Raw genomic sequence first — 12,442 nt, 5'->3', positions numbered from 1 at the left:
ATTTTGTCCTGGTTTTAGGAATACCTCTTATGTCTAGGTTTCCAAGAAATGTATACCAAATATACCCCAGATACTACAAAGATGAAAAAAAAAAAAAAAAAGACATTGCAGACTTAGAAAAAGTTTAGAGAAGGGCCATCAATTCCAAAAAAACATGTTTACATAGTGCAAAAAAGTGCCCTTTGGTAAAAATGAATGTCACAACTACTCGCTTATATGGGATATTAAAGGGACATAAAACAAGTTGGGATAGAGACAAAATATAATAATATGTAATTTAATTACTTTACCTGCAAATTTATACTGCAGTGCCTCGCCATTAACCCTTTCTTTTTAGTTTCTTAATTCTAAAGCTCTAACTCCCCCCACACATTTCCTTCTATGGCTGTATCTATATCTATTGTTGTTTTGTTAGAATGCAAAAGTGCATAGGGATTATCTGCTGGAGCATGACTAGAAGCTGTGAACTCAGTTGAAATACAATGCCTGTGTCTAAACACTGATAAGGGGGAGGGGTGGAGTTGGCTGCTCCAGGCAGTTTAGCTATGTAACTAATTTAGCTTATTTTTTTAAATTATTTTAAAATACTTGCCAGCATTTTGTAAAAAAATTTTTACACAAACTATTTTTAATTAATTAGCCCTTTTAGGATATGCACAGATCTCAACCTGTTTTATGTCCCTTTAATATCCCATACATGAAATCTAAAATTAAAAGAATACACCAAAAGTTAAAAACATGTTTATTTAAATAGCACAATGACTTTAAATACATAAATAACAAAATAACTTTTAATACATAATATAACATTTTACACACACATACATATAACACACTACAAATATACCCATAATTCCCCATCCCTTACAGATTTATTATTCATGTCCTATTTTCCCCATTGTATTTTAACAAAAGAGGTTCAGTTTCAGTTGACACATGTAAATTTTATTGACATTCAATACTGTTTAAAGGTATCATTTACATGACACCTTCAATTTGGCAGACAAAGCTGTTTTTAAAATTGTGCCAGTGCCAGGGAAGTATCCTCTCCCTCAGAGAAGTAAGGTACAATGAGGCAACTTTAGCATTTTTGCTCTTCATTGGTTTCACCATAATTATCCATTCTCTTGATAAGTGCACCTATACATATTAAATACCGGTTTAACAGACAAACAGGGCCTGTAATACCCTATATGGGTACATAAAATAACATTAATTATTAATTTAATTTTGAAAAATAGGGAAAGTGGGGAAAATTTTTTTTTTTGCAGTTTTCTTTATAATCGTTTATACAAAAGAAATGTAGCAAAAAAAATTATAATAGATTTATTATTTTGTCCTGGTTTTAGGAATACCTCTTATGTCTAGGTTTCCAAGAAATGTATACCAAATATACCCCAGATACTACAAAGATGAAAAAGAAAAAAAAAAAAGACATTGCAGACTTAGAAAAAGTTTAGAGAAGGGCCACAAAGCTAATAAGGGGAATTGAGAATTTAAGCTATGAGGAGAGGATAGCCGAACTGGGTCTGTTTTCTCTAGAAAAAAGGCGCTTAAGAGGTGACATGATTACTTTTTATAAATATATTTAGGCCCATATACAGAGATGTCAGAAGCTCTGTTTATTCCAAGAAAATTGTTTGTGACAAGAGGTCACAATTTAAGACTGGAGGAAAGGAGATTTAATCTCCTGCAACATAAACATTTTTTCACAGTAAGAGTAATCAAATTGTGGAAATCATTACCTGAGGAGGTAGTAAATGCCAATACCTTAGATACATTTAAAAATGGTTTAGATACATTTCTGGTTAGACACAGAATTCAGGGATATGATTGCTGGTGTTACATGGGTCACATTTTTATGGGATTAATTTAAGGTAAACTGGAGCTTTTTTGTAAGTATATTAAGATTTGTATAGGTAAAATCGATGGACTTCTGCCTTTTTTCAACCTCATCTACTATGTTACTATGTAAATTGATTATGCTTAAACTGTAAGTTTAATAGCAGTCACCCAATCCAAAAAACACTACACACAAGTATGTATTTGTAGAAACTAGACACCCCAAGGTATTTATCTACAGGCATTGTGATGCTTTTAATTTAACACTTTTAGCACCAAGAGCCGAAAATTGAACTTAGAGATAAAATCACCTTTTTAAAATAAAATTATAAAAAACACATTTTTTTAAAATAAATGTACTTAAAAAAATACACCTTATTAAAATAAATTTTAACGATTTGATTGATACAGATGCTAATAGGGAAAGAAGAAAAGGGGTTAAAACAAGATATTGTTTACAAACAATGGTTTTTAATTTATGATGTGATCACTGTGACTTGTTGTCACAATGATCATGTTACAATGTGGCACTATATTTGGCATCACTGGACAGCCTTACACCTGTGGCATTCATTGAAAGCCCACTGAGCTTGATTCCAGCATGCATTGCAGCATGCCAGTATCTAGGCTCCATTTTAAGCATACAAACACTGACTGTCACAGTAATTGTATTCACAGTTGCTGGATAGCCGTATATGCAGGCATCCAGCAACTGCATGCAATACATGCATGCTGATCTTAGCATGTATCTCATGTATTGGAGGCACCCCTTGACAGGCATGCAGTCACTGGGACAACCTATCCCTGTGATTGCTTGCCTGGGGTGGCCTCCATAGTTCTATTTATGTGCTGTCTCACTGCTGAGGCATGCAGAAATAGCTCAGTCTCATGACTGTCTTTGAGACCGGTGGTACCCTAGCTCAGGACGCAACTGCAGTACATGATATGATGACCATCCTTAAAAAAGGTACATTCCAGAAAAAACATAATTTATGTAAGAACTTACCTGATAAATAAATGTATTTCATATAGGCAAGAGACCATGAGCTAGTGACGTATGGGATATACAATCCTACCAGGAGGGGCAAAGTTTCCCAAACCTCAAAACGCCTATAAATACACCCCTCACCACACCCACAATTCAGTTTAACGAATAGCCAAGTAGTGGGGTGATAAAGAAAGGAGTAAAAAGAATCAAAATAGGAATTTGGAAATAATTGTGCTTTATACAAAAAAATCTTAACCACCATAAAAAGGGTGGGCCTCATGGACTCTTGCCAATATGAAAGAAATACATTTATCAGGTAAGTTCTTACATAAATTATGTTTTCTTTCATGTAATTGGCAATAATCCATGAGCTAGTGATGTATGGGATAGTAATACCCAAGATGTGGAACTCCACAGAAGAGTCACTAGAGAGGGATAAAAATAATAACAGCCATTTTCCACTGAAAAAATTAAATCCACAACCCAAAATATAAGTCTATTCTCATAAATGAAAAGAAAAATCTTAACCATAAGCAAATGAATCAAACTGAAACAGCTGCCTGAAAAACTTTTCTAGAACCAGAAAAGATTACAAATAGACTAGAAGTCTTCCTGAAATCTTTAGTAGCTTCAACATAATATTTCAAAGCTCTTACAACATCCAAAGAATGTAAGGATCTCTCCAAAGAATTCTTAGGATTAGGACACAAAGAAGGACCAACAATTTCTCTATTAATGTCGTTAGAATTCACAACCTTAGGTAGAAATTTAAGTGAAGTCCGCAAAACTGCCTTATCCTGATGGAAAATCAAAAAAGGAGATTAACAAGAAAGAGCAGATAATTCGGAAACTCTTCTAGCAGAAGAGATGGCCAAAAGAAACAACACTTTCCAAGAAAGTAGTTTAATGTCCAAAGAATGCATAGGCTCAAACAGAGGAGCCTGTAAAGCCTTCAAAACCAAATTAAGACTCAAAGGAGGAGAGATTGATTTAACGACAGGCTTGATATGGACCAAAGCCTGTAAAAAACAGTGAATATCAGGAAGTTTAGCAATCGTTCTGTGAAATAAAACAGAAAGAGCAGAGTTTTGTCCCTTCAAGGAACTTGCAGACAAACCTTTATCCAAACCATCCTGAAGAAACTGTAAAATTCTAGGAATTCTAAAAGAATGCCAAGAGAATTTATGAGAAGAACACCATGAAATATAAGTCTTCCAAACTCAATAATAAATCTTCCTAGAAACAGATTTACGAGCCTGTAACATAGTATTAATCACTGAGTCAGAGAAACCTCTATGACTAAGCACTAGGCTTCAATTTCCATACCTTCAAATTTAATGATTTGAGATCCTGATGGAAAACCGGACCTTGAGACAAAAGGTCTGGTCTTAAAGGAAGTGGCCAAGGTTCGCAATGGACATCCGAACAAGATCTGCATACCAAATCCTGTGAGACCAGCAACACAAACGATTGTTCCATGATGATCTTGAAGATCACTCTTTTAAGAAGAACTAGAGGCGGGAAAATAAGCAGGTTGGTAACACCTAGGAACTGCTAACGCATCCTCCGCCTCCGCCTGAGGATCCCTGGACCTGGACAGGTACCTGGGAAGATTCTTGTTTAGATGGGAAGCCATCAGATCTATTTCTGGAAGATCCCACATCTGAACAATCTGAGAAAACACAAACACATCTGGATGGAGCGACCACTCCCCCGGATGTAAAGTCTGACAGCTGAGATAATACGCTTCCCAATTGTCTACACCTGGGATATCGAGAGTCGAACTTTGGGATTTAAGGATATTAATTGTGATATCTTTGTATAATTCCTGCACCATTGATTCAGCATACAAAGCTGGAGAGGTCTCATATGAAAACGAGCAAAGGGGATATCATCTGATGCTGCAGTCATGAGACCTAAAACTTCCATGCACATAGCTACTGAAGGGAATGATTGAGACTGAAGGTTCCAACAAGCTGAAATCAATTTTAATTGTCTCTTGTCTGTTAGAGACAGAGTCATGGACATTGAATCTATCTGGAAACCTAAAAAGGTGACCCTTGTCTGAGGAATCAAAGAACGTTTTGGTAAATTGATCCTCCAATATGTCTTTGAAGAAACAACACTAGTTGATTCATGTGAGATTCTGCAGAATGTAAACACTGAGCTAGTACCAATATATCATCCAAATAAGGAAACACTGCAATACCCCAATCTCTGATTACAGAGTAGGGCACGAGAACCTTTGAAAAGATTCTTGGAGCTGTCGCTAGGCCAAATGGAAGAGCGACAAATTGGTAATGCTTGTCTAGAAAAGAGAATCTCAGAAACTGATAGTGGTCTGGATGAATCGGAATATGAAGATATGCATCCTGTAAGTCTATCATGGACATATAATGCCCTTGCTGAGCAAAAGGCAGATTAGTCCTTATAGTCACCATTTTTAAAGTTGGCACTCTTACAAAATGATTCAAAATTTTCAAATCCAGAAATGGCCTGAATGAATTTTCTTTCTTTGGGACAATGAATAGATTTGAATAAAACCCCAGACCCTGTTCCTGAAATGGAACTGGTATGATTACCCCAGAAAACTCCAGGTCTGAAACACACTTCAGAAAAGCCTGAGCCTTTACTGGATTTGCTAGGATGCATGAGAGAAAAACATCTTCTCACAGGAGGTCTTACTCTGAATCCTATTCGATACCCTTGAGAGACAATACTCTGAATCCATTGATTTTGGACAGAATCTGCCCAAATGTCTTGGAAGAATCTTAATCTGCCCCCTACCAGCTGAGCTGGAATGAGGGCTGCACCTTCATGCAGACTTGGGGGCTGGCTTTGGTTTCTTAAATGGTTTGAATTTACTCCAACTTGAAAAAGGTTTCCAATTGAAACAGACTCTTTGGGGGAAGGATTAGGTTTCTGTTCCTTATTTTGTCTAAAGGAACAGAAATGGTTAGAAGCTTTAGATTTACCCTTAGGTATTTTATCCTGAGGCAAAAAACTCCCTTCCCCCCAGTGACAATTGAAATAATCGAATCCAACTGAGAACCAAATAAATTATTACCTTGGAAAGAAAGAGATAGTAATCTAGACTTAGATACCATGTCAGCATTCCAATATTTGAGCCACAAAGCTCTTCTAGCTAAAATAGCTAAAGACATTCAGGCCCATCTATCAAAGTGTCAACCTGCAATACGCCCGAATTCCTCGTCGTACATGGCGCGATGAGGATGCGCCTTACTTATCAAAGCTTTAAGATCGTAATAATTAGAATTTTATGACGTAACATACGATCCACCGTTCTCTATTCGATGCAGATCGATGCGAGTTGAAATCATGTGTAAATTGAGCGTAATCCTCTGCATTCGCTCTCCTATTCGAAACAATTTGAAGCTGTCCCAAAATGATCTAAAGTTCAACAATTACGTTCGCGTCTCATCCGACGCAGCGTACCTATTTCTCAATCCGCCACCTCTGAGCTCGCGGATGCTATAGAACTCAATCGGAATTAGAAATTATTTCTAATGAAAAACATTTATGTTCCTTTTATCATTTGTTATATATTTTCAGATAAATATCTATGTATAAAATATACATAAATTATAAAATATGTATAAATATATCTATACGAAAAAATCATATACCTTAATTGTCTCTTCCAAAACTTGCAGCAATCAATATGTTGCTTCCACCTGCATTTTCAGCAGGTGAAATGGTCATTATAAAAGGGAGTGTCTAACAGCATAGAAAGTTTGATGTATGCAGTCATTACCAAGATGGAGATGATCAATCTATTTTGCATTGCTATACAACAAAGACGCAAAAGAAGGAGATTTTTGGAGTTAGTTCAGCGTTATGAACGATGCAGAAGGCCAAGGTTATTTTTACCTAGAATAGGGTTACATACCCTGAGTGACAGGGAAATTGTTCGGAGATTCCGTTTGAATAGAGGTTTAATTGAGAATCTGTATCTGGAGATCAAAGGCTCCATTGAACCTATAACTTATAGGACAAAGGCAATCCCTGGAATGTTAAAACTGCTGGCTGTCCTCTATTTCCTCGCCACAGGATCATTTCAGGCTGTAACAAGTTTAGTTGTGGGGATGAGCCAGGCTTCTTTTTCAAGTCATCTAACTGTAGTATTAAAAGCCTTACACCAACGGATAGTGAATTATGTACATTTTCCGGAAACACCAGAGGATTGGCATCGTGTGAAGGTGCAGTTCTATGGGATTGCTGGGATGACAAACATTTTGGGTGCAATTGACTGTACCCATGTGTTAGTGCAGCCTCCAAAGTTAGGAGAATTGCCCTATCGTGACCGCAAGCATAACCATTCTTTAAATATACAGGTCATCTCTGATGCCAAATTGAAGATTATGAGCATCCGGTCAGGATTCCCAGGTTCAACACATGATTCTTTCATCCTGAGAAATTTGCATGTTTATGACCTGTTTCAGAATCATCAAATGCCAGAGGGAATTCTTCTAGGTAAATATCTCTTACTAATTGTCATATATGGATATAAAAATATTATGTATTTCATATTGCTAAAATCAAATTATTTTTTGCACACAGGAGATTCAGGCTATTCATGTCTCCAATGGCTTTTCACTCCTGTGCTGAACCCCAGAACTCCTGCGCAAGTGCGCTACAATGAGGCTCATACATCTACAAGATGTGTTATAGAGCGCACATTTGGCGTTTTGAAAAGCAGGTTTCGTTGTTTAGACCTCTCTGGGGGAGTACTTCTATACAAACCAAAGAAAGTATCCCTGATATTTCTCATATGTTGCATGCTCCACAACCTAGCATTACGCATGCCAGATGCTGATATATCTATGTTACAAGTAGAGTATGATGACAATGTGGCACCTTTAGAGCAAATTGATGCAAGTGGAGTGCAAGCTCGATCTGATTACATCCATGCTCTATTTGAACAATGATTATGTAAATATATTGTACATATGTTCTTTTGTTTCATCATATCTTTATGTTTAAAATTATCCCAAAAGAGGCTATTTATGTTAGTTTAACTTAATTGTTAATATGTATTCAAATAAATGTTCTTCATTTCACACCTGACTCTTTTTTTAATGAAATATTTCTAATTAATACTCAATAGATTATAAGTGATAGACCATGTTATCATAGGGCTCTCAGAAAATGCTTAGATACAAGGTACATTAAACAGCATCTTTCATGATTTATCGAGAAGGCAATTTTTATTATTAAATTATATTCTATTTTCCTCATCTTTGTATATAATTTTTGGAATCAGCATCAATGCAATACAGGTTTAACACATGATCTTGGGTGGTGTTCTTTAACCAATGGCAGATGTTTAGTCTCCCTGATTAGCTTGTAATAATAAAAATCAAAAATCCACCCAAATCAAATATATAAATTTTGTTGCTCTTATTATATGTGTAGATACATTATTACATTTTGCCTTAAAACATTATCATGGAGATTGACCATTTTCCATTGGTTAAAGCATTGATTTTTTAACCTATTTATTTTTCATGGCACACTTTTTTCAATTAAAAAATACTGTGACACACCACCATTCAAAAATTTAAAAAAAATCACACGTATCCTAATAGAGTATATATATATATATTATATACATACACACATCACACTATATGTATTGTGCTGTGATGTCATGCCTCCTACAAACTATACGTGACATATTGACATTCATTCTCAAACAATCATACTGAATGTCTGTGAGTGAATAGCAATATGTCATGGTTGTACATGATGCCTGTCGCATACCTCCCAATATATACAAATTTGAAAGAGGGACACCCCTGCACTGGGAGTAAAAAACAAGCAAAATTAAAGAAATATCTCACAATGTTGTCAGTCTGCCGTGGCACACCTGAGGATCTCTCATGGCACACAAATGTACCATGGCACACTGTTTGACAAACACTGGGTTAAGGCATCACACCCAAGCTTAGGTGTGCTAAGGATATTTTTGAATCTTAAGCCCGGGCTTCAAATTATATTATGTAGTGTAATATCAGTAATTATTATGCCCACTGAGTAATGGCACTTTAGTGCATATACATTATTTTTAATGAGTTGAAAACATATATATATATATTTCTATTTATCAATAACATTGGTTATTACCTGTTCATGAGCTTCCATACATTCATCTTTCATCAATATATATATATATTTAATTCTACAATTAAAGTTGTTACTTGAAAAGTTAGAAATAACATTCTATTTTCTAACATAAACATTAATTATTATTGTGTTTATGTCCATTTAATATAGTTGTGTTGGTTCTGCATAACCGGTCAATGTTTAATAATGTTATTTATTTTTAAAAATATAAAATACTTTGGTGTACATTGTACCTTTAATAACTTATTAGATATGACCAATGAATAGTTATTAAAAACATCATTGTTTTCAAATAAAATACAATAAAGATAATCATCAAAATAATTTCTTTTATTAAATTATAACAAGCATTACTTCATGCATAATACAAACAAAATAAATCAAAAAACGAATCTTTAGACCGCTTAGAGGCAGTGGGAGATTGTGGAGGTGATCTTTCCCTTCTTGAAGAAAGTAATTCTTGAAGGGTACCCTGCATCAACAGAAATAAATTTCGATTGAAATTTCGGTTCTCCTCATCTGCTCTTTCCCTTCGCACCAACTCCCTTTCCTCTATGGCTACCCTACGTAGATCTATAGCTATTCTCTCCCTTTGCAATTCCATTTGCATCTCCACCTGACGCCCCTGTTGCTGAATATATACACCCAATGTCCTAATCAACTCCTGTTGATTGTCACTATATTGCCTCCCCAGATTGACCATATTATTTATTGCTCCATCATCATCATGGCCAGGGGCAGCAACAGGGGCGTCAGCAGGGGCGGCGGCAGGTGCGGCGGCAGGGGCAGCAGCAGGTGCGGCGGCAGGGGCAGCAGCAGGTGCGGCGGCAGGGGCGGCAGCAGGTGCGGCAGCAGGTGCGGCAGCAGGGGCGGCAGCAGGGGCGGCAGCAGCAGGGTCAGATCCTGGTGCAGCAGGTTCAGCGGCGGCAGCAGCTGAATCTTCAAGATACCTTTCTATCTGTGTATCGTCATTCAGTAGGCTACCAATCAGATCTTGTGATTCGTCATATAAACTCTCCTGTATCTGCCTAACCACAATTGTAAGCTCCTCCGACAGCTGATGACACAGTTCGGTACCTATTGTAAATATAAACTAATATTATAATCAAAATTAAAGTTGCATGAATGTGCAATGTATTCTCTTTTTAATACACATTTATAAACAATAATATTTTTAATATCGATTTGTTCTCTTGTAATCTCATTTCTTAGTAATGATAAATAAGCACATATTCAACACTTGGGTTAGATATATTATGGTTGTTGCCTGCACAGATTCATCTGTAAATTTCATTAATATAAGTCACAGCCATCTGCAAGGATTGCACTCCTTTTCCATTCAACTAATAATAATACATTGCAGTTGACATTTAACACACCAATCATAATATATTTGTGATTGTTTTTTCTTTTATTTAAAAATATTATTTTTTTAATTAAACAAAAAAATTATTAAAAAATTAAATTTTCAAAATAATATGCCTTGTGCAGCTAGATCACACATGTACATTATTATTTCATGCAAAAATACATATGCCCTAAATAAAACAGTCATATAATGAACTTTTCATGGTTTTGTACATTTTAATCTGCATTGCAAAAATGCTATAAAAATGTTTGTATTACATGCACCTTGAAAGGGACATCCAACAATGTTTTTTTAAAAGAAAAAAAAATCTACATAATCCCTTTATTAAACATTCGGTTTTGCATAACCAACACAGTTCAAATGAATGTTTATCTTTTAAATAAGTACATCAAGAGAACAAAGCAGAATTGGTAATAAAATTAAAATGGAAATGTTTATAACATTACATGCTCTATTTTAATTATTTTAGCTTTCATAATTTACTGTCCCTTTAAAAGAATATTACATACAAAATAGGAAAAGCATATGGATGTATTTCATGTAGTAATATAAACCCAAAAACTTTTATATACAACTATTAACAACTATGCTTTGAATCCAAAGTAAGGGATTTTAAATAAATTGTATTTAAAGGCACAGTCTAGTCTAAATTATGCTTTCATTATTCAGATTGGACTTACAATTAAATTTGAAATTTGATTAAAATTTCATCATAAAATTCAGGTGATCAGGGGACTGAAAGAAGGTTCCTAGATACAAGGTAATCACAGAGGTAAAAAGTATATTAAAGGGACAGTCAACACCAGCATTTTTTGTTGTTTAAAAAGAGAGAAAATACCTTTATTATCCATTTCCCACTTTTGCAAAAGCAGCACTGTTATATTAATACACTTTTTACTTTTGTGACTAAATGGTATCTAAGCATCTTTTGAACTTCACTAATCACATGACTTTTATTTATTATCTATTAACTTGTATTTTAGCCAATTAGTGCAGTGTTTGGCACTAGCCACGAGCGTGATCACAATGCTATCTATATGGCCTACATGAGCTAGCTCTCCCCTGCTCTGAAAAGTAAATAAAATATAGGCGGACTTGAAGGGCATAAAAATCATATGATCCTTCCTAGGTTTGCTTTCAAATAGAATACCAAGAGAACAAAGCAAATCTCTTGCTAAATGTTAATTGTAAAGTTGTTGAAAGTTTGTTTGGGACTTGACTGTCCCTTTAATATAACTTTGTTTGTTATGCAAAACTGGTGAATGGGTAATAAAGGGATTATCTATCTTTTCAAACAATAACTATTGTTTTGTAGACTGTTCCTTTAAATAAGCACTTTTCATCAGCATTTTAAACAACATTCATTGCCTGAGCCTGAGGTGCTTCTACAATCTTCTAATTAATAAATGTAATAGTTCACAGGATACAATCACCTCTTTTGCTCTGAAGAGATGCAGTGTTTAATATGCTGTGGAAATAATTTCTAGATATGCATCACATGCATGTAGCAATATAATGTTGAGCAATCAAAAATATAAATAAATTATTTTTGGGTAATACATAAATTTAGAATGATTTCACATATAAATGGTTGAACGCCCCTTTTATTTTCAACAGTTATATTTGACAAAATTTCAATGTGCCCTAATACTTATTAACCCTTTATATTACATGCAGCATCACAAGATAAAGTATTTTAATTTTGATATTGTTTACTTGTTTTATAAAACTCTGGAATGAAATCCAATATGCTATCTTACAATCTTTAAATAAAAAATAAAATAAAAAATATTTACTGTGATTTCATAGGGTCACACAAATTAATGATTATGGCATTCAGTGTCTGTTTAAGTTTTCACACTTACAACATTCAGGTGTTGCATTAATTGTATTACCTGAGGAGGAGGAGGAGGAGGAGGAGGAGATGGAAGAGGTAGGAGCTGGCCCCATAGCCCTTCTGACTTCCACTACAATTATAAAAAATGGCATTATAATTTAAACTTGAATATTAACAATTACACATTTACTTTAAACAGTTAACAATTACAGATTTACATTAAACAACAGTTAACATTAACTTACATACCTGTTGTTTG

General features: G+C 34.8%; 1 protein-coding gene across 1 annotated transcript; it reads left to right on the top strand.

Annotated features, from left to right (window-relative positions):
- The first annotated feature begins 6,609 nt into the window (after positions 1-6,609).
- Positions 6,610-7,779, top strand: LOC128640475 (putative nuclease HARBI1). Its single transcript, XM_053692952.1, has 2 exons — positions 6,610-7,237; positions 7,412-7,779. Exons 1-2 carry the CDS (start codon positions 6,610-6,612, stop codon positions 7,777-7,779), a joined length of 996 nt encoding a protein of 331 aa, XP_053548927.1.
- Positions 7,780-12,442: the final 4,663 nt, after the last annotated feature.

This window comes from Bombina bombina, chromosome 9, assembly GCF_027579735.1.
Source record: "Bombina bombina isolate aBomBom1 chromosome 9, aBomBom1.pri, whole genome shotgun sequence".
Classification (NCBI taxonomy): Eukaryota; Metazoa; Chordata; class Amphibia; order Anura; family Bombinatoridae; genus Bombina; species Bombina bombina.
This window is presented reverse-complemented; position numbering and strand designations above follow the sequence as displayed.

Excerpts from the sequence above, each read along its gene's own strand:
- LOC128640475 (XM_053692952.1), top strand. The coding sequence starts at position 6,610 with ATGGAGATGATCAATCTATTTTGCATTGCTATACAACAAAGACGCAAA. Across the intron at positions 7,238-7,411 it reads CATCCGGTCAGGATTCCCAG|GAGATTCAGGCTATTCATGT; the intron begins GTTCAACACATG and ends TTTTGCACACAG.